The sequence below is a fragment of the Carcharhinus amblyrhynchos genome, chromosome 3, assembly GCF_965287045.1.
Source record: "Carcharhinus amblyrhynchos chromosome 3, sCarAmb.v2.hapA, whole genome shotgun sequence".
In the NCBI taxonomy this organism is placed as follows: Eukaryota; Metazoa; Chordata; class Chondrichthyes; order Carcharhiniformes; family Carcharhinidae; genus Carcharhinus; species Carcharhinus amblyrhynchos.
This window is the reverse complement of record NC_137326.1, coordinates 102036844-102060454: the sequence shown is the minus strand read 5'-3', so window position 1 is coordinate 102060454 and position 23611 is coordinate 102036844. Positions and strand designations below refer to the sequence as shown.

Genomic DNA, 23611 nt, shown 5'->3' with positions numbered 1-23611 from the left:
GCCATGAGCATTTTTCCAATGCTCTAAGTTAACATTCAGAATCATCAGTTGAGCAACACAATTAGTGCATTTAGCAAGTGGTTATCCTTCTTATTGTTAGTTGACAGTGACCTCATATGGAATCATCCATTTTATAGATTTATCTGACTTAGTATGTTTGCCTAAACATATCCCAGCGCCAGAATTCAAGAGCTTTGAATCAGTCATGGACCTTTTTGAAAGTGGTGTCAACCCTTTGGAGTTTACTTGCAGAATCTTCTTTAACAACAGGCTAATATTGTCTAGTACATACTTCCAGCAAAACAGATGCTGCACCAATTGGATTAATTAGACCACTTGAATGAGAGCACAGGTTTTTATTCAAATATACCCTTATGCAAATAAATCAAGGCTGAATTAATGGATAGCTTTTATGTCATAAATGTTAAAGTAAGCACAAAATGTAGAGGTATTATCATACAAACCAAAACAGTATTTTTTTCATCAAGATACTTTATTAATATTGCATCTGTCAGGTTCATATTTTCAATGGTTATTGTTTGGATTATTTGCCATTCTGCACCATAAATGAACCCAAATAAAAACGATGAACATATTAGGAATCCTTTCCAATTTAAAAACAAATCCCAGAATAATGTTAGTTGACCTTACCTTATACAATAAAGGTGCCTTTCCAAGTTTAATTAGTGCAATTTTTTTGGTAAAATTGGTATTTGATTGAAGCCGGAGCAGATCATCAATTGTTCCGTACTGTACATCTATGATCTCCGCCTGAAAATTAATGTTTTCAATATTCATTAAACAGATTCTGCTGTTGTATTTGTCAGTATACCTCATTAATTGCTTAGTTATCAGCAACTGAACTGAAACAGGTAACGGTATTAGTTGAATACTCACGCTTTATGAGCAGTGGAAAATACCGAAGGAGTGTTTAGAACACACTGTTTAAAAAAAAGCTTGGCCTTCAACTCATTTTAAGTATGTGAAAGTTAAATACTTCAAATATTCCATCTCATTTAGAAAAGAAAATTACACATAATACTTTTTATTACCCATTTAACATCGCTAATACAACCAAATCTTGCATATTTGCAATTTCCATTTCAATGCAGCCATTTCTTGTCCTGTTTTCCCCTCATATTTCTAATTGTGAAAAGTTCACTTGCTTGCAATTTCACTTCTTGTGATTCCTATTTATATGCAAGTTTAGTGCGCAGACATCATCTTCATCAGAGATCAACTTTGAACTTCAAGAACTGAGCAAAATGGAAACCAGGATTAAAAATGACCGTGGAACGTAAGATGGCCAATTTTGATGAAGCCCTGTTTCGTTAGTTTAATTCTGAGAGAGCTCAGAAAATCCTACTCAACAGCTGCCTGCCTAGAAAGCTAAAGTCATTAAATGCACACAAAAACACAACGCAAGAAATAGGCCCTTCAAGCTTGCCCTGCCATTTAATACAATCATGGCTGATCTATGCCAGCCTCAACTCCTTTTCTGTGCCATTTCCCCAGAGCCCTCTATTCTTCAATCTATCAAATATTTACACATCTTCACTTTTAATACTTCTAATGATCCAGGCTTCACCATCCTTTGCAAGAAGAAATTTCTACGCACCCCAGTTTTAAATGACTGTCCCTTTAACTTGTAGCTATGTCTCCGTGTCCAAGACTCTCCCACACTGAAAATGTCTCACCATCTACCCTGTCAAGCCACAGAGGATCTTATAGGTTTGAATAAGTTTACCCCCTCACTCTTCTCAGCCTCAAGGAATTTAGACTCAAACTATTTAGCCTCTCTTGATTGGACAACTCTCTCATCCCAGGACTTTGCCAGATGAATCTCCTTTGGACTGCCTCCAATGTTACTATAACCTTTTTTAACTAAGGGGACTATACACTGTATTCCAGGTGAGGCCTCACTAACACTCAGTACAACTACAACAAAAGCTCCCTATTTTTAAACCCTACTCCTTTGCAATAAAGGCCAAAATACTGTTTGCTTCTTATCTACTTGTTGGATCTGCTGCTAGCTGTTTGTGATTCATGCACTAGAATATCCAGATCCCTCTGTACTTCACTCACCTGCAGTCTCTCTCCATTTAGAAAATAATCTGCTTTTTCATTCCACCTACCGAAGTGCATCACCTCACACTTCCCCACATTAAACTCCATTTACCAGATTTTCACCCAGTCACCCAATCTATCTATATCCCATTGCACAATCACAATATCCTCATCACAATATTCCTTTGCAGTGGCACAATAGCACAGCTGCCTCTCAGCTCAAGGGACCTGGGTTCAATTCTAGCCTTGGGTGACTGTGTGGAGTTTGCATGTTCTCCCCATGTCTGTGTGGGTTTCCTCTGTGTGCTCTGGTTTCTTCCTACATTAGGGGTTCCACTCACATACGCACAGGGCAGGGTAGGTTTAGGAAGATGCGGCAGCATGGGCTCGTTGGGCCGAAGGGCCTGTTTCCCATGCTGGGTTGTTCTTTGTTCTTTTGTTCTTTGTTCTTCCCACAACCAAAGATGTACAGATTGGGTGGATTGGACATGCTAAATTACCCTAGTATCTAAAGATGTGTAGGTTAGATGGGATTAGCCATGGTAAATGTGTGGGATTATAGAGACAAGCTGGGGGAGAGGGCCTGGGTAGGTACTCTGTCAGCGAGTCGGTGCATACTCGATGAGTCAAATGGCCTCTTCCGCAGTGTAGGGATTCTATGATTCCATCTTCGGATCATCAGCAAATTAAGAAACCTTTCATCCTGTTCTGTCCTCCAGATCATTAATGTAAATAATGAACAATTGTGGATCAAGAATTGATCCCTGCAGTACTCCACTAATTACATATTTCCACTCTGAAAAAGACCCATTTATTCCAATTCAGTTTTCTATCTGACAGCCAATTTTCAATGCATGCTAACACACTTGTTTCAATTCCACAGCTTTTTACGCACCAGCCTCTAATGCAGCATCTTGTCAAATGCCTTTTGGAAATCTAATTACATTACACCTACAGGTTCCCCTCTATCTATTTTCCTTGTTACGCCCTCAAAGAATTCGAGCAAATTTGTCAAACATGATTTATCTTTCATAAAACCTGACTAAGTTTGGTTATATTCAGCTTTCCTAAATGATTAGCTATCTTCTCTTTGATTATTGACTCCTGTATCTTGCCAATAGTGGATGTTAAATTAACTGGCTTATATTCCCCAGCTTCTGTACTTTTTTTTGAGTAAGTGAGTCACATTGTCTGTTTTCCAATCCTCTGGCGCCCTCCCAGAATCTAACAAATTACAAAAAATTTCAACTAATGGACCCACTATCTCTGCCTCCACTTCCATTAAAACTCAAGCATGCAGTTCATCAGGTCTGGTGACATGTCTGCCTTTAACCCCTTGAGTTTCTCTTATACTCTGTCCCATGTGATTGGGATCTTTGTACGTTTTACCACATTATTTGAAATTATTCCATCTGATATCTTAGAAATATTTGCAATGTCTTCCATGGTGAAGACTGATACAAAAAAAAATTTAGCATATCCACCATTTCTTTGCTTGTTGTCAATTCACCAGCCTCATTCAGTTGAGATCCCGTAGTTATCTTAGCTGCCTGGTTCCTATCTACAGAAACTTCTTTCTGTTTGTTTTTATGCTGCATGCACGTTTTCTCTCAAAATTTATTTGCTGCTGGATCCTAAAAACTTTCCAGTCCTCTAGTCTGCTACCATTCCTTGCCAGTTTGTATATGCTGCTTTTCAATTTGACATTGTCTTTCACCTTCTTTGTTAACAATGGATTTTGCCTCTTTCTTGTGGAAATCCTCTTTTTGATTGGGATAAACTCCTGCTGACCATTTTGGACCAGCTGTTTGAGTATCTGCCACTGTACATCTACTGACCTGTATCTTAGCTTGTTTACCCAATTCACCGTAGACATCTTCTCCCTCATACCATTATAATTGTCCTTATTGAAGTTGGAGACACTGGTTATGTACCTGTGGCATTCACCCTCAAACTGTATCTGGAATTCTATCACAGGGCCATTTCTCCCCTGGGGGATCCTTAACAACAAAGTCATTAATCCTTCTTCATTGAACAAAACCAGTTTAAAATAGCTCATTCCCAAGTAGATTCCACTACGTACTGCTCTGCAAAGCAATCCCTGACGCACTCCACAAATTCCTCTTCTACGCTACCCCTGCCAGTTTGGTTTGCACAATCAATGTGCAGATTAAAATCTCCCATAATAGGTGCAAGTTCCTTTCAAACATACCTAGATATTTTCCCATTTATGTTCTGACTCCTTGAGAGGTCATATTTTGGAGGTCGAGTGATTAACTACTCCCACCCTGATATTCCCTCCCCTTCTGTTCAGGATTTCAACCCAAAACAATTCTACATCACTATCCTTTATATCTTGACTTAGCGCTGCTCTGAAACCTTCCTTGATTAATAGGGCGCTATCTCACCTCCTTTCCTCTTTGACCTGTTCTTTTGGCACATTATATGCCTTGGAATGTCAAGCACCCAGTCCTGGTCACATTACAACCACATTTCTATAACAGCTAATTCATCACATTCATATGTTCCAAAATGTACTATCAACTCATCTATCTTCTTGCAAATGCTTTGTGCATTCAGAAAGAGAACACTTAGCCTTGATTTTTTACAGTTCTGTGTCACATATTTTTGTTTGTGTTTCCTCCTTGGCCTGTTACATTATAAACAGTAAGAAGTCAGACAACACCAGGTTTAAGTCCAACTGACTTAAACCTGGTGTTGTCAGACTTCTTATTGTGTTTACCCCAGTCCAACGCCAGCATCTCCACATCACTGTTACATCATGACATTCAGGTTCCGCCTCACCATTCTCTGTGTCACTGCTTCCTTGTAATCCCTTGATTTTCTAAACCTTCTATTCTTGGAACCCTCCCCCTCCTAGTTAGAGCTCTTGTATGATTCCCTGGTGTAATATAATGTTGATATGATCTGTCGCTACCTGTAGTTTTCTGTTTCCACTCAGACTGACTACTAACCTGCACTCCTACCTTTAACTTTGGTTTCCTAATTTTCCAAGCAGCTGAACCCTCACCCCCACTCATTACTTTACAGCCCTCTCTACTTCCCTAGTTGTACGGTCCACAAGAACACTGATCCCAGCATGGTTCAGATGTATACTGTCCCAATGGTACAGTCCCCAATTTCCCCAGTACTGATGCCAATGTCCCATGAACTGATAACCACTTCTCCCAGACCAGCCTTTGAGCCATGTATTCATCTCTCTAATTTTACATATCCTTCACCAACTTGCATGTGGTTCAGAGGACTTAGCAACCCAGCTTGGAAGGTGAGCCATAACTTAGTCTACAACAACCTGTGTGAAGAGGAAGCAGACAATGATGGATGCATTTCTGATGCATGGACTGAAGAAGTATTGCCAGTTTTTTTTTAGCAGAGTAAATGCATTTAAGATGTTACAAGGAAAGATTTTTTTCCATTTTTCCTTGCCTCATCAAACATATGCAAAAAATGAGACAAGACGAGTGTGAGAAAAATGAGAAAAAAACACTTCATTGTCATTGCAACATAACATGCTGGCTTGGATTAACTCAAATCTTCCAGGATCAGGAAAAACAATGTACTAAAACAAATTTGATGAAGAAAAAACTTTCAATAACAACATGCAAAAAAAGATAAGATGATGGCAGCAGAAAGAAATGGAAGGTGACTGTTACAACTTTAAAATTTTAATTAAAGCAAGTGTCAACCTTGGTTCAGTTGGTTAACCAAGTAGGCTTCTGCACGATTTATCAGTGACATTGAGGCTATCCCTTTAGTGTGTTACTAAGGGACTGCTACACTGTCGGATATATCATCATGACACATTAAACTTGGATATCATCTGCCCCCTCGGGTGGACCTAAAAGATCCCAAATCACAATTCCAAGAACAGCAGGAGAATTTGCTCAACACCACAAGAACAATTAAATTGGTTATTTATCTCTCTGTTGACTTTGAGACAATTAGTTGTCACATGCATTACAATGGTAACTACACAAAAACAGGACTTAATTGGCTACAAAGTACATTGGGAGGTTATAAAAGGCATTATAAAAACGTTACGTTCTTTCTTTTAATTTGGTTTCATTTTAAGGGAACAATATCAATACTCCATGTAATTTAATTCAATAGCTTTCTTCCCGACAATATACAGTGGGAGGCATTTTCACAGTTAGGATCAAATCATGAGGCTGTTAATTGAGTATGTGTTTGGCAAGCAGTATCAATCACCAAGGAACCATTACATCTTTAAGAAACTGCTATTCAACTAATCTATTTGTTGATTGGTGAGAAAATTAAATTTTCTTTGCTCTTGCTTTGGTAACAGATATCTCTCACCTTCATGCTGAAATAGCCATTATTAGATGCATCACAATGTAGCGTGAAGACTGCCTATGGCTGAGTCTCCCTTACCCTTTCCGAGAGAACTGCCCAAGTTGTGCTCAGCATTTCTTTGCATGGGCATGACTGAGATTGAAAACTTAGTTAGTTGACAGTGGGCATAAACCCACTGTGACGCTAGCCATGTTTTTCTAACACATCATCCAGTTAGAACAGCTTTTGATTTATGTCTACTCTGATTCAGCAGTTTTTTCCCCAGCAAATAAAAAGATTAAAAGATCCATCTTACAACCACAGTATTACACCACAAAGGACATTTCCAGCGAGATCAGATGCAAGTTACTCATACTTCACTGTGTCTATTATGACAGTTTGCATGAAGAGTCATACATCACTAATTTGCTGACTATGAAATCCGCTACCATATTGGCTGGTAATATCTCCTTTTATTTCTCAAGTCCTGTACTAATGCTGTTTTACACACAGAGTTATTTTATGAAGAATAACAATTATCCAGGAACAGCTGGAAGGATTCTTATCCGGTTGAAGCAACTGGGGCTCAGCGGTATGCCACTGACTGACTTCCTGACCAAGTGGCCTGGCAATCACTGGGAGGTGGCACCATGGTCATTAAAATGGGAAGGTAAGAGGTTAATGCCAGAAGTGCAATTTCAAAGGGATCATGGCAGGGATCAGGGGTGGGGTGGGGGGTGGCAAAACCCAGAGTCCAAGGTTTCTGGAGTCCTGAGAAGCATTTGGTATTTGTGGCCTTTCTAGCCCACTAGAAAATTTAAAGTCACATCGAATGCAACTGCAAAAATAAGTCCTTCCCAAGTATTTTGAATTCACTTCCCAGCAACGTAGGCTCCCCAATTAAAACTTCAAGTTAATATTGCACTTTGGGAAGCCACAGGGTAAATCCCCCGTTCCACTATAACTGCCCCAGGTCCAGTTTCCATTAGATGGGGGGGGAGGGGGGGGGGACTATGGAGAGGCAGGGGTTAAAAGTCGCAATTAGGTTGAAGGTAAATAAAGTATAAATTTGAAATTGGCTAGATTTCTATGTATTTCAATAAGTGTCAGCAAGTAATGCATCCAGCAAAAAATGCCAGTCATTGCTCCAACACAATAAATGATGACTTTTAATATAACTTTCAAATATCTATTGGCTGTGCCATTTCCTATGTCCTTTGGCTTTGATCTATGGAATGGGCTAATGCCTAATATAACAGGCTATTGTAATAAGCTATTTAGCATTGCTCTAACATGTCACCATGTCACTAGTAGCCCAGAGGAAACATTAATCTCCACATTCAGTGATCAGATTTAGCAGGATGCTTTCATAATATGAAACTGATGTGGGTTGAAAGCTGGACTTTCTAATTAGTGTTATCCATATTGTCTGAGTTTCAGCACCAGCTTTAAAGTACTAATGTTAAGAGTTCAAGATCTGGTTTTGAAACTATGCTTGATAATTTTGACGTTAGCTTTGTTCAAATCTGCTGAACCAAATTTGTAAAACTAGCCACAGTTCATTCATCAAAAATGCATAAACACAAATTTTAAAAAAGCCAATATTTTAAAAGTATATTAAAACTTTTCATTATTTTGAAGTTGAACATTTTATTATAAGCTAAATTACTTACTGTATCAGGGGACTTGCTTAGTGGTCAGAAATATTTTAACCAGAATTTCTTCAGCATCAAAAGTCAAGTACAGTGCAGAAATAAATGTGGCACCTCTGATATACAATAGTAAAATAAGTAATTCTTAACTCTTTATGGATAATGTAACAATATAACATCCTTCAGAAAAAAGGCCCAAGTCTTCCAATCTCTGGATTGTCTGAGACTGGATGTACAGCTAAAGATGCTTATCGGGTCTCTATAGAAATCCTGACGCAGGGTGCTCCATTTTCCCAGTGAGTTTCACTTTCCGATAGGGAATTCCCCTGCTCTCTGGGATTGTTTGTGAATGTCTCTCTACGAGTTAGAGTCAAAGACTTTGGACAGTTCCACAGGACTCATCTGAATAATTACCCAGGAAATGTTACAGATTAAAACCCAGTCTAATACCTGAGTAACTCCCTAACCAACTCCCTAATTAACCCTACCCAACACCTCTTGACCCTGGATAACCTCTCAAACCTATGCAACTTCATCCCTGATCTGACCAGTCCTAACTACCTGCCCTACCCCCAAGACTCTGACTACCTTATCACCAGCTACCATTGCACTCACCTATGAATTCACTCACCCAGCCACCAGTATTCATTTATTAACATTCAAATTGGAACTTTAAATGGACTGTAAATTTATAGCTGGTGCTATAAAAAGGTGTCCTGTGTGCCCCCGACTCTGCTCTGCTTCGACAGAGTTCCCAAGGGGACACTGTGCTCCACATAACTGTGGAAGCTAGACTCAGAAGGCCCTGCTTTACACATGCGTCAGCGTTGAGTTAGAGGGATTTTCAATCACAGCACAAATCTGATGATCACTGCTTGGAAGATCCAGGCAATATCTCTATATCAATATAACTGTTCCAATCATTAACTTTCTTATAGCAGCTAGTAGTAGCTAAACTGAAGATTAACCATCAGCTTACAATTAAATGGAACTCTTTAGGAGCCTGCTTTAGCCTATTCTATTTCTTAACATATTATTCATGGTATTGTTTTGGTGGTAAGATCTTGTGTCTCTATCCTCCATATTATAAGTTTTTTAAAATTTATTTATTAGTTCACAAGTAGGCTTACATTAACACTGCAATGAAGTTACTGTGAAAATCCCCTCGTCGCCACACTCCAGCACTTGTTTGGGTACACCAAGGGAGAATTTAGCATGGCCAATGCATCTAACCAACATGTCTTTCAGACTATGGGAAGAAATTGGAGCACACAGAGGAAACCAACGCAGTCACGGGAAGAACATGCCATCTCTGCACAGGCAGTGACCCAAACCTTAAATCGAACCTGGGTCCCTGGCACTGTGAGACAGCAGCGCTAACCACTGTGCCACCATACTGTTGCTAGGGAGGCAGCGATGTAGTGTAACTGTCACTGGACAAGTAATCTGGAGGCCGGGGTAATGCTCTGGGCACCTGGGTTCAACTCCTACCATGGCAGATGGTGGAATTTGAATCCAATAAAAAAAGCTGGAATTAAAAGTTTAATGAGAACCATGAAACGTTGATGATTGTCATAAAATCTGATTCATCAGATTCATTAATGTCCTTCAAGGAAGGAAATCCATTGTCTACATGTGACTGCAGGTACATAGCAAATTGGTTGACTCTTAAATGCCCTCAGAAATGACCTAGAAAGCCATTCAGTTCAAGGGCAATTAGGAATGGGCAATAAATGCTGGCACAGCCACTGAAGTCCATATCCCACGAATGCATTTTTTTAAAAAATTGGTATCCATCACTCAGAGGCAAGTTGGCATGCTCCACTGGGAATGTTATGCACGTTAATCTTGATTTTATAGGAATTGTGCTTGATTTCGCTAGTGGGGAATTGGTTGGGTTGCAGCTGATGGCCCTGGTAGGACAGTGTATCTGCTCCAGAAAGCAAAGCAGAAGATGGGTAAAGGGATGAGGAGGGATATCAGTTGGAGGGAGGGGATGGAGTGAGGAAGATTTGGCCAAGAGGGTTAATTGGGAGAGAGAAACAGTCAGAGTTGGAGAGTGATTCTGAAATCCAGGGGTTGGGGAGCAGTATGTCAGAGACTTAGAGGAACAGGAGAAAGGGGAAATGAAAGCCTTCAGGATAGAGAGATTGAAGATGGAACCCTGGGGTGAAAAATAAAACTAGAGGCTTTTTGATAAGGGAGAACTGGGTAGCCTGGAGAGGTGTGGGGAAAGCAGAGGACTGGGCTGTGGAAGGTTGGGAGGATATCTCTTGTGGGGGAGGTCAGGGGTTTGGGGGAAGATGTCTGATGTGGGAGCCTTGTCCAGGCAGGCATTTATGGGTCTAGCAGATAGGTGCAAATGCACTTACTTCTCGGGGTCAGCAGCCCTTGTCCTGAAAAATGGGGCTCACAGCCTAAATATCATTTTTAGAACTTTTTTAAGTTTTAAGTTTAACTATTAGTGTCACAAGTAGGCTTACATTGACGCTGCAATGAGATACTGTGAAAATCCCCAAGTCACCGCTCTCCAGCGCCTGTTTGGGTACACTGAGGGAGAACTTAAGAATGGGTGGATCACCATCCACCTTCTCTCCTATATTAATGCTGGAAGTGGGAAGGCTGGAAGAGGGAAGGCTGGAGGTGGGATTGAATCAGGATTCTGGTGTAAACCTGCCTGTTTCTTGCTGTTAAAATTCCCCCTTTATTTTACAGATAGAAAAAGGACTCTCAATACTTATTTTTTAAAGCATAGTAATTGCAAATATCAATGTGGCTGGGAAGCAGGGCATCAACTACAGAAACTCTGTGAAAAAATCTCAAATGTTTTCTTCTGCTGACAGTGACAGTACAAATTAAATGTTTTAGTTCAGCATTGACAGTTCGCAGGTATCTGTGTCAACCACTTGCTGGTGTACACTGTAACAAAGTCCCAGCCATTGTTTTGACAGAGAGAAAATAGATATATCGCAGTACGTTAAAAGTTACTTTGTTCATCCACAGAGCATGGGTGAATATAGGCACTATTGTAAATGGTCACCAGAGCATTGAATGCTTGTCACTAAAGTTCGCTTCATTCACCCAGAGAGCCTCCACGCTGGCTGCTATCAAGTTCCGGGAACCTGGCGCCTCATCCCAGTGGAGTGTGAGAATGGGAGTGCTCTGTTCCTCCCAAACCTTTCCTCAGTTGTGAAATGGACAGTAATCTCGGAAGGAGGATACAGGAATTGCTGCCTGCATACCAGCCTTCACAGCCCCTTTAAAGCAAGGGTCATCCTAACATGAAGGGAAGCGAAGCCTGAAAGTGATCCCTCCAGATCCCTCTCCCTGAAATGGCGATTCTTAGACTCCCACCCTCCAAGTTGTACTTACCTGCATCTCCTATTTCCTCTCTGGTCCCCCCTGAACAATTAACACCCTGGAGGTTGCTGGCTGCCTGAGGGCACCTCTGAAATCCCACTCGGAGGTGAAGATATTTATGTAGAGTTGAATATCCAGTGGGGGGGGGGAGAGGCGGGAGGAATGTCCTGGAGAGGTTCCTCACTAATGACATGCTAATGCATTAAAATGAGCTTCCCGGGGAAATTGCCACAAATGTATCGATTACAGTCACACACTGCTCTCATTTATAATGTACCAATTTCTGGGTGGTAAAATCCTCCCAGTTGCACAAGGAGTTTGCATGAAATCCCAGCACTAACTCTACTCTGGTTATGTTAACATCACAGACTAAAATCCATGTTCCGCCAACATTTAATTGGGCAGCACTAGGTAAACCAAGTATGACCTGCTGAGATGGCATTCCTGAAAATAAAAGACTTACAAATGGGAATAAGAGAGATGGGTTTTGAAAAGTTAAAGTGATGGGGGTTGTGATTATTTCCTTTGGCAGCTTGTTCCACTGTGGGGAATGTCCTTGGGATAAAATAAGTACACCACTAGAATACAAACAAAATAAAAATGTTGTCAAGGTGATCCAGTGAGAGCAGTGATTTAATTTCAAATGTAAAAGCGAGTGCTCTTGACCTTTTGAAATCAAATGATTTGGAACACTGAGCATTCTGTTAATGGACTTGCTCTTGTTAACCCATTGCCACGGTTTAATGTAAATTCTAACTGCAGGCCGCATTCAGAAGAATCATTTCTGTAACTGGAAATTGTGTTTTAGTCTATGTTCTGAACCAAATACATCCTCAGTTGTCAAATTTGAGTGCAGCTCCTACAACCCCATCTCAAGAAAATTATTTTATTATTTCTATTCTTTCCATTGGCCAGGTAGACAATGACAACCAGCATCACAACACATGATGAAATAAATTTGCAGGTAGCTTTCCAAAATTGCATGTATTCTGCTTGATTGAAAAGAATAACTACCAAATCAAACACAAAAGACTGGGCCATTTCATGTTTTTCCACAATGCTCTCAGAGATATTAAGACTTTTGAAAATTCGCCTCAGAAAATTCCTTTCATTATTTTCCCTTTTGCCAAAAGACTCTTCATACTACTTACTGTGTCATTTGTCACTATCACCATGCCTTATCGAGGAGATACAGAGCTCAAATCTGGACATATATGAGGCACTGTAGACTATCAGCAGAATCAGAATTGTATTCACCCATTGTCTGGATCCTGGGGCCTGGCATATTCTTCACACTACAATTAAAATCAAGCCAGAAGACCAACCCTTGTTCAACGAGGAATGTAGGAGGGTTTAGCAGAAGCAGCCCCAAGTGTATCTAAAAATGAGATACCAAGGTGGTAAAGCTACCACACAGGACTACTTGCATGCCAGATAGTGGAGGCAGCATACAATAGACCAAGCTAAGTAATTCCACAACTAATGTATTAGCCCTAATTTCTGTATTCTATCACATCCAGTTGTGAAAGGTAGGAATCAATATAACAATGAGTGGAAGGAGAAGGATCCATGACTATCTTCATTGAAAGAAATACTCAGCATGTGATTCCAAAAGATGAGTGAAGGATTTGCAACCATTTTCTACCTGAAGTGCTGAGGGGCTGATCTATCTCATCTTTTAATTACATTCTGGCATGATAGACTTCAGAGAATTAATGCACTTCATGTAATAAATAAGCACACTGAATACAGCAAAGGATGTGGGCTCCAACAACACCATGGTCATCAAGTCGAAGGCTTGTGCTCCAGAACCAGCCATACCCTCTAGCCAAGCTGCTCCAGTACAGCTACAACAAAGGCATCGATAAATCCAGTTTAAATCATTACTACCCCATCAGCCTACAATCAAACATCAGCAATGCGATGGAAAGTGTTGTTGACATTCTTATCAAGCTACACTTGCTCACCAATAACTTGGTCACTAATGCTTAGTTTAGACTCATTCAGTTCCGAACCTCATTAAGTCCAAACTTGAACAAAAGCATTCATTTTCAGAGATGAGGTGAGAGTTACTGCCCTTTGCATCAAAGCAGCAGTTGACCAATTATGGTGTCAAGGAGCCTAGTAAAACTGAACTTAATAAGAACCAGGGGAATAAAAGCAGTATGATAACTAACACAAATGATAGAGGTCAATCATATCAGTCTAATAATCATTGTGTAAGGGTTTCTCAGCACAATGTGCAAGACCCAGTTGTTGCATAACGACCTGCCCTCCGATGTAAGATCAGGGCTGGAATTCTCCAGCGGTTCACACTGGTGAGATTCTTCGGTTCCGCCGGCAGCACAGTCGCGTCTGCGGGTGTGAACCGACACCAATGGGAATTCCCATTGACAGCTGCGGGACCATTCATTAGCTTTGAACTACAGTCATTTTAACTGATGCAGAAATGAATTATCGAAGGCGAGTGATTTGCTGGAAATCACATGGCAGAGATAAATTTAAGTTTTGAACCTATTGTTTCGAACTCGGTGTTTTTGTGTTCAGAAAGTTACAAGCTGCTCAGCTCACCTGCCTGCCTGGTTCTCAACTTGCAGCGAGGGGATCCTTTTCTGGGTGGGGGGATAGACCAGAGATTGGGGGATGTCAGGAGGCCAGCGATCAGAGGTGTTTAGAAAGCCAGTGATCGGGAGACTGGCGATGGTGGGTGCAGTGCGTATGCGCCGATCTCCTCACTGACAGATCAGCACATGCACAGTGGCCCACTCAGCACTACGCTGCTGGCCTCTCGGGCGGGATTAGGTCCTGCTACCACTTCTCAGGGTGAATCACGCTGAGACACTCTGCGATACACAATGTGTCAGAGATTCATTCCGATATGTAGGTGCAAAAAACGGGCAGGAAATACTCCAGTTTTCCCACCCATTGGACACTTAGTTTTGTTTTGGGAGAATCCCGGATGGTGTGCCTATTAGGTTAGACAAAAGTTTATTTAAACCAGCTCTGTAAACCTTGTGAGTTTTGTTTTTAGAAAACAGTGGCATACTTCCAACAAAATGAAACGTGAAAAACCTACCACAGAGCAATGTTTGTGTGGAAGAGATACCAGTAAAAGCAATTAATGCAACGTTATTCATTTCTTTGAAAATAAAAAATCTAAGAATATAATTCCAAGTTATAAAGATAAAAATAATATTCTATAGTAGACAATTGTTTATAGAATGTTGCCATTGTAGATGATGGGGGCGATTCTCTTAACCTGCTGCACTGCTAGAATAGCGCTGGAAATTGGCACGGAGCTGAATATCATATTGAAATCGACATTTCAATATGATTAGCGGGCATGGGACACAATTCTCCGGGCCTGCAAGTGTCCCCCCCCCCCCACTGGAAGTGGTTCCCTCCAGCAGAGTTTACTCCTGCTCCCCAAAAACAGGATATAGGTGCCCTGACACGGCTGGAGGGAAGGGAGGCTATTAAGGCCCTGCCAGGAGGTTGGGGGTAAAGTGGGGTGCCCCTTGAGCAGTGCCAATCTGGCACCCTGCACTGCCAAAGGGCATCTTGTCACAACCCACTGGGCATCAGGCAGTGCCAAGGGGACAGGCCTAATGGGGGGGGGTGATCAGAAGGCAAGGACCTTGCTGCCACTTTGCACTTCGGTGACTGGGAAAGGGGAGGAGTGAGGGCAATTGGGGGCTGGCCAATGAGGGGGAGGTTCAGGACTGTGATGTGGGGGTGAACACTGTCAGTGGGGGGGTTGTCGGGAAGATCGGGTGGGGGGGGAGGGTTGGAAGGCCAGCAATTGGGTTTACAGGTGGCCAGTGATCTGGAGGCTGTGAATGGGGGCGCCACTGCGCATGCACAAATCTTCACGCTAACAGATTGGTGCATGCACAGTGGGCCACTTGGTGCTGTGCTACCAGCCTCTCCAGCAGCATAAGCCCTGCTCCTTGATTTTCAGAGTGTATCCCACTGGGGCACTCCACAGTACTCAGAGTGTGGGTGATTCATTCTGGAAATCATGCCAAAAAAAACCAGTAGGATTTACTCCCATTTTCCCCACAAGTTGGGAACTTAGAATTTTTTGGGGAGAATCCTGACTGATGTATCATGAAATACTAGACAGAATTTTAAGGAACCATTAATAACATGGACTTTTGGTGATTAGTTTTTTTGGAAGAGGAGCTAAATCTATCTCGCTTTATCTTTTCAATGATCATATATGGTTATTTACTTCCTCAGGACTTAAATGAATTAATATTATTCATAACCTTTGTTGGAACTAGAATCTGTGGACTGAATGGCCTGTTCTCAATGTAAACAAGTAACTGGGTCATTAATGCCATTTGGGGATAGATATCTATTGTCCCTTCTCAGTTTGTCTTTGGTTCCTACAATGTTGTTGATTTTTTATCCCTGGTTTTCCAGAAAGCATTTACAAAGAGTACTACCACACCAGCTGCCCACATGTCAAGAATAAAAAAATTTCCAAACTTACAAAGAGTTGCCATCAATTCATATGAACATATTCATGAAGCAAGATTGTTTAAAAAAACTAAGGGTGCAAAATTCAGTTCTGGATCTGCAAATTAGAGGCTCCTACAAACCAGACAATGGGCGAGATTTTCCAACCATGCTCACACCGAAACCGGAAAATTCCGCCCAAGGTCAATGGACCTTTCCATGTACCGCCCCTCACCCGCTCTGATTCCCGTGGCGGACGGAACGGGAAACAATACTTCAATGTGCGGAGGTGACTGTGGATCATTGGTGATACCTGGTGTCAAAAAAAAAACTAAACAAAAAACCTCTTGCAGAAATAAAGATTGTGAAACAATGAATAAAATGCAAATATCCACAAAATACAAATTTGCAATTTTTTTTTACAAGAACGTCAATGATTAAAGGACCAGATGCCCCATCCAGAAAGTTTGGGAACTGAGCTATGGAACTCTTTGCCGCAGAAGGCTGTAGAGACCAGGTCATTGAGTGTCCTTAAGATAGAGATAGAAAGGTTCTTGATTAATAAGGCGATCAGGGTTATGGGGAAAAGGTAAGAGAATGGGGAACGAGAAAAATATCTGCCATGATTGAATGGTGGAACAGACTCGATGGGCCGAGTGGCCTAATTCTGCTCCTATTTCTTATGGTCTTACGGACATGTACCAATATATGGATTTTCTAGATTTTGACATGGAGTGACATGGATGCTGGAATTCTGAAGTAAAACACCCTTTCCTACATTTTTGTACTTTTATTTCTTATTAAACTACATGTTTTTACATAATTGTTAGTTCTGCTGAAGGTTAGACCTAAAATGTCATGACCTGTTTTACTCTCTGATCTGATGTTGACTGATTCATTTGTTTCAAATAAGCTCATTATACTTCCCGGCACACAATATAGTTTTTGTGTTCTTCCAAATTTTGGGATGCCGGATAAGGCCAGATAAGGTACCTCTGCCAAAAACTTGGCACATTGCTCTGATCTACTATTTTATTCCTGCAGCTACCAAGGCTTCTAATTCAAATCAATCTTTTCACAGACATGCAATTAAAAACAGCAAGAATTAATTGCTTTTTAAGTTCCAAACACCTTGTCGTGCTGGTGTTATTTTACAAACTTTCGGTACAGAATCCTTTGGTACCAACGTCCCTACTGTTTACAGCTGTTATGTCAACTAAGTATATCCCAGTCTGTGAAAGCATTTGAAAGTAATATCAACTGAACTGTTGGAAGAATAACACCAGTAGCTTTCACTGTGATGAATGGGGTTACTGACAAAAGAACCACTTTGCAAAAGGGATCTTCTTTTGCTTACAGCCAAAATAAGTGGGGGATTAAGTTTGAGTAGACTGGATATTAGGCCAAATATACATAGTGGATACAATATTAGCACCCACATTCTGATAGCAATATATTTTTTTCCTGTGCATAATGTTTTACTGTTAAATATGAATGTGAAGTCAAATTGCTGCATTTTGATTATGCTTAGTAAGTAGCATCCAGAAAATATCTGTGTTCAGGTCTGAGTACCTCTTCTGTCATTAAAATAAAGGCTCAGGATATTACTATATTACTAATTACATATTTAAATTTGAGGTGATATTAGGCAGGGAGGAAAAGAGACACAAAATTGGAAGGTGAGACCATGCACTGGTTGATCTTAATGTGTGAGAATTGAGCTATTTTGGAAAAAACAATACTGCAAATAGGTGAAAAATCTGGATGATGTTATTGGAGAAAGTAAGGGAGAACTGCGCCCAAAGGAATTAGGATGTGGGGTGCAATAAGCAGTAAACCACCCTCAAACTGCATGATTGCCAATGGAGTTATTAATGAAAAAATGGTCCACAGTTTAGCCTGCCCTGCGAATAATGTGGAGAATTAAAGAGACAATGGGAGCCATGATTTATGACTAAAGACAAAGGAAATGTAATAGTCTCTATTTTCCAAAATAGTCACTGAACTGCAGAAATTGTTAACCAATATGATACCCAAAAAGCAAATCAATATACCCATAGACTAATGTGACCATCTTACGACAATAATAACTTGTATCTATATAGCATCCTTAATGTAATAACAGTTTCCAAAACACTTCACAGAGATATATTGAAACAACATATGACACTGAGCTACATTGGAGAGATCAGGGCAAAAAGAGGTAAGTTTTAAAGTAGGACGGAGAGGTAGAGCGATAGAGATATCTTGGAAGGTTGCCAGGCTAGAGAAAATTTCAAAGATAGGGAAGAGCCTGGTCGTGGGCCAATTTGGAAACAAAGATTAGAATTTTAAAACAGAAGCATTGTTTGACCGGGAGCCAGTGTAGCTTAGTGAGCACATGGATGATGGGTGAATGACACTGGATCCAGTTATGACAAGGGCAACAGAGATTTGGATGACCTCAAATTTATGGAGGGAAAATTATGGGAGGCTGTCCCATGCATGTATTTGAATAGCCAAGCCTGGAGGTCACAAAGACATGGATGAGAGTTTCAGCAGAAGAAAAGCTGGAACACGGCCTGAGAATGGTGACTTTACGGAAATAGGTGTTCTTTTGTAGTGGCACAACTGTGTGGTTGAAAGCTTATCTTGGGGTCAAATATGACACTTGCAAACATTCTGGTTGCGCCTCAGGCAGTTGTCAGAGAGAGGAATGGAGGCGACAAGGATGCAGAGTTTGTGACAGGAACTGAAAACAATGATTTTTGTCTTCCTAATGGAAATTTCCAGCATGAGATTTCAAATAAGCAGCATGATAACTTAGAGATGGTAAAGAAGTGGCTGGGAGATAGAACTGTAGGTCATCAATGTACACGTGGAAAACGACATTGGGCCTCTCAACATCCAGGCTCCTGAGCTTGGGATTTGAAGTGGGGGGGTATCCTAAGATACATTGCAGTATTCCTCTTGGAACTTCCTACGTAGCATTTACAGCACCCAGATGCACTAAATTCCCCTGGGCAATGGTGCTGTGCTGGAAAACATCTGAATATGCGATTTACATCAGTAACTCTGGATGGTTCCACTAGGGTTACAGTAATAGTTGTACAGAAAAGTGAAAAGAATTAAAACCTCTTCTGGTAGCTACTGTAAAATTCAGGCCCAATCTCCACATGCGACAGCCCCCACAATTAATCCTCCACACCAGCCAATCACTCCTCCATGTTATTCCCCACCTCCAAACCCTCAGCCACATGGCACTCTGCTCACCACCCACAGGCCTAACTCTTATTCCTCATCCCTGACCTGACAACCCTCTGGAAATGACCCCTCTAGACTCAGCTCCAATTTAACCTGGCTGAGTCTGGGTGGGTCATTTCCAGAGTGTCTAACTCTAACCTCGATCTGATCTTCCTCCGCGCCAAACCCACCCACCACCCATCTCAGTCTTCTCTAGCCCCTCAGTAACCTGATCCCCCACGCTTCCCGTCCAACCTCCAAACCCTCCCTGTACCTTCCGACCTCCGATTCTGCTTTCCCCTGATGTCTGGGTCCTTGTGCATGAGTCGCAAAAACCCAGCCTGCAGGTGCAGCAGGTGGTCAGGAAGGCGAATGGGATGCTGGCCTTCATAGCGAGGGGGATTGAATATAAAAGTAGGGAGGTCTTGCTGCAGCTGTATAGGGCATTGGTGAGGCCGCAGCTGGAGTACTGTGTGCAGTTTTGGGCGCCGCACCTGCGCAAGGATATTTTGGCCTTGGAGGGAGTGCAGAGGAGGCTTACTAGGCTGATGCCGGAGTTGAGGGGGTTGAGCTATGAGGAGAGGCTGAATAAACTAGGCTTGTACTCGTTAGAGTTTAGAAGAATGAGGGGAGATCTCATTGAGACGTATAAGATGATGAATGGGATGGATAGGATAGAGGTGGAGAGACTCTTCCCGCTCAAAAAAGACAGTAGGACTAGGGGGCACAGCCTCAAGATAAAGGGGGGGCGGTTTAGAACGGAGTTGAGGAGGAACTTCTTCACTCAAAGGGTGGTGAATATCTGGAATTCTCTGCCCGTTGAAGTGGTGGAGGCTGCCTCGCTAAATATTTTTAAGAAGCGGGTTGATGGGTTTTTGATAAGAGAGGGGATTAAGGGTTATGGGGAGAGGGCGGGAAAGTGGAACTGAGCCACGACAGATCAGCCATGATCTTATTGAATGGCGGGGCAGGCTCGAGGGGCCGGATGGCCTAGTCCTGCTCCTATTTCTTATGTTCTTATGTTCTTATATCTGAATACCCCACACCCACTCCCTCCATCTCCTAAATCCTATCCACTTATCTTCTCGCTGGCCTGTCATTTTCAATCGGACCTTTAAAGCAAACTGCTTTACAGCAAGTGATACCGTAAAAAGGGGGGGGCATGGCCTCCTTCACTCAGGCACTCTTAGACTTTGATGCTGGGTCTCAGAGACAGTTACTCTGCCTGGGTCTCACTGGACTGAGTCCAAAGGTCACGTGAAACAAACACAGAAGAAATCTGGCACAGGTAAGCTGGCACAGAATGGCAATCTGACACTCATTGCCACTCCTAGGATGTTACGGCCTATTATGTTTTCAGATCATATCATTGAGGGGCAGCATGTAAGTAAGAAATAGAATCATAAATGTTCCACCATTGGCCATGCCTTTAGCTGTTCTAGGCCCCAAGCTCTGGAATTATATCTCCACTGTGGCTCAGTTTCATACTCCATTTTATAATGCTCCTGTGAAGCGCCTTAGGCATTTCATTATGATAAGGCACCAAATAAACACAAGTTGTTGCTAGAGACCAAGCATAGATCTCTGAAGATATACACTCATAGCACAGCACATAAACAAAGCCATATAGATGGAGCCTGTCCTCAAATGTTGGATTACTTCAGATTCTGCAGTGCTGCAACTGATGTTAAAATGTTCAAATCAAGGGACTTACAAATTTTGCAAGTTTATTTTAACTTTCTGTCATGATTAACATAAAGTAACACTCTTAGTTTTACAAATATAGACATAATTATCAGAGGGAGAATACCTTCTTTCTTTGTAGATATATTTCTGTCTCCTATCTATAACCCAGCATCTCGATCTAGTTTTGAAAATTCCCCACTCATCAAGTTTAGAATATGCACAAGATTTTTACATTCTTTGGACATTGTTGCTGATTAAGTAGAAAATACAGATATTGGCAGGAATGATATTGTTGTCTGTGATGTTGTTGTTTTTATATTTTGTAACTTAACATATTATGTTTGTGAAGGTGTTGCATTTTAGTGCATTGCTGATCACTCCCAGTGGAATTGTACAAATCTTCCGTATTTCAGTCTAAAAAACTAATAGGTATGGCTTGCGTGGAAAAGGCTGTTGACCTATATTTTGCTATCGTAAGATAAATGTCACCTTTCTTTGCACAACAAATTACAACTAAGTTCCACTGTATACCATTTATCTTGATGGCACAAAGTAGGTTTTTGAGGTGGATTTTAGGAATTATGAATACTACTTAGACTGTTACCAGAAACCACAAATTGGATCTCTCACAAAGACCGACTTATGATAGATGTGCATGACTGGACTGCAAAGGCAGATCAGGCAGCGCTGCTATGCAGAACAAATAACCTTGTCAAAATATTTGGAGCAATTCAGATTTTACCAGGCAAATGAAATACCCTAAAATGACAGGGAGAATTGGTTTCTAACACTTCCATTACCTCCAGAGATCCTTTGGCAGAATATGCAGCATAGAAATAGAGGTCATTCTTTTCCTTCTTCCCACGTGGGGCTGAAGGTGGAATACTGCATTGCTGTCCACTGGGATAAAAGCACTGGCTGCTATTTGTCAGAATGATTTTGTTTTGGTCCGGATCAGGCAAGCTGAGAAGAACTGTGTAATTTACTAAGCGGATTTCTGTTAAACCAGATGCAGTCCATTGCTCCATAACACGTGTGGCAGAACTCCCCCAGCCTGACTCAGCAGCAAACGGTGCAAGGTTCCTAAACAAATGAAATAGAATAATTACTTTCAATACTGCTAGCATTTATCACACTTGCGTAGAAAAATCTACACATATTGATAGAGAGAAAGATTAATACGCACAGAAATTAACATTTACATCAAGTACAAATTGCAATATATTTACTGCCATTACGTTTTATTTTCATGCTGCAAACACCAAAACTGCTTATCTAAAAATTTCACTTGTCAATTTCCCATGGTATTGCACAAGGGAAGAGAAGACAATATGCAAATCAAGCATGCAGGGTTTGACAGCAGACAAAATATTGGAATATAGTGTTGAAAAGGATGGAAAATGGGGGAGGAAAAGTATGTAGGGAGGGTGTATGGGAGAAAAGGAGAGGAAGAAGTACAGATGGGGTAAACGGGAGAGGGAAGAGGGAAAGAGATGAGAGTGGTAGGTTAGAGCGAAAGTAGAAGCTAACAGATGGAAAAGAGGATTGGGAAGTGAAACAAAAGGAAGAAGCAGAGGGAGAATAATAGGAGGGAAGCAAGACAAGATAGGCTAGAAAATAACTGTGGATCAGGGAATTCAAATTGGCAAGTCAGCAAATTACTCATTGATGGGGTGAGTCTGGGCTGGGGGTGTAGGTGGAAGAATCGCCTTCAAAATGACAAACTCTTGTTGTGGACGAAGGATAGTGCACAGTGAGGAAGACAAGAGAGTAAATTCAAAGATTCACAAGTAGGGGACTTAAACACTAAGCATTCAACACTATTTCTCTTCAAGTAAAAGGGGAATGGACTAGTGTTTGGTATTACAAAGTCAGTAAAAGATTTGACATTATTGCCCATCAAATATCAGATAGGGGTAACCTCTAGGATGTAGAATAGAGATCACATCAATAAAGTAATGGTTCTGGAAAACATTTCTGCTTAACATGAAGGTTTACCTTAACAAGAAAAAAATGAATCTTTATTTTATTGTACAAAATTCATACCCAGCTTGTAGGTATTACTCTAATCTACCCTGTGACCATTGCAAACACATGGCTGGAAAACTACTTTAGGACCAGACTGCAGGAATGTTTCAGGCTCACAGCAGAACTGTACAGTGCTTGAAACATTATATAACATCAATATTGAAAGAACCAGTCACAGTACCACCTACAGGCACAAAAGATAACACAAAAAATGTCAACCCTTGTATAATGAAACTTTCTCCATGGAGATTGGGGTTTTCAATGTTATTTTCAATGGAATGTAGTGACCCACCTGTGGAATTTTATGATATATTTGATGTTTACAAATAAAAGTTAGGTTTCTAGAATAGTTACAATCTTGCTGTTTAGTCATGTTCTCATTCAAATCTGGATGTAGTTGAAGTAAGTGGCTGGATTGCAAGGGAATTCTTCCATAAAGATGATTCAATTGAGTCACCGGGTGAGATTTTAACTCACTCAACATACATGGAGTTAAAATTGGGGCAGTGGTGGCAATTGGCAAACCACAACTCATGTTGCCTTGAAAAGAATATCATTTGTGTGGAATAGCATCAAACACTAGCATAGCACTGCAGTCAACATTTACCAAGATTTATGTATCTGTCAAAAGCAATGGAACAATGATCAACAATGAGAGAATTGGGAACTTTGCTAGGCATTTTTTCAGCTATATTTCACAGCTCAAAATGTTAATACCGATTAGTTACTGGCTGATTGAAGAGCGAATGAATTATGTTATCCAAAGTTGAATGACTAGATTTCAACAGCACTAACCCAAAGTGAAAGGCAAGCTTTTC

At 41.0% G+C, this 23611-nt stretch overlaps 1 protein-coding gene across 1 annotated transcript in view; it reads right to left on the bottom strand.

Annotated features, from left to right (window-relative positions):
- Positions 1-23611, bottom strand: part of naaladl2 (N-acetylated alpha-linked acidic dipeptidase like 2) — a 527121-nt gene that overhangs the window by 422437 nt on the left and 81073 nt on the right. Inside the window, exons 2-3 of the mRNA XM_080185612.1 lie at positions 21566-21848; positions 652-771 (exon numbers count right to left, since the gene is read on the bottom strand). Of these exons, the coding sequence (XP_080041738.1) occupies positions 652-771; positions 21566-21848 (403 nt within the window). The remainder of the gene's footprint in view (positions 1-651; positions 772-21565; positions 21849-23611) is intronic.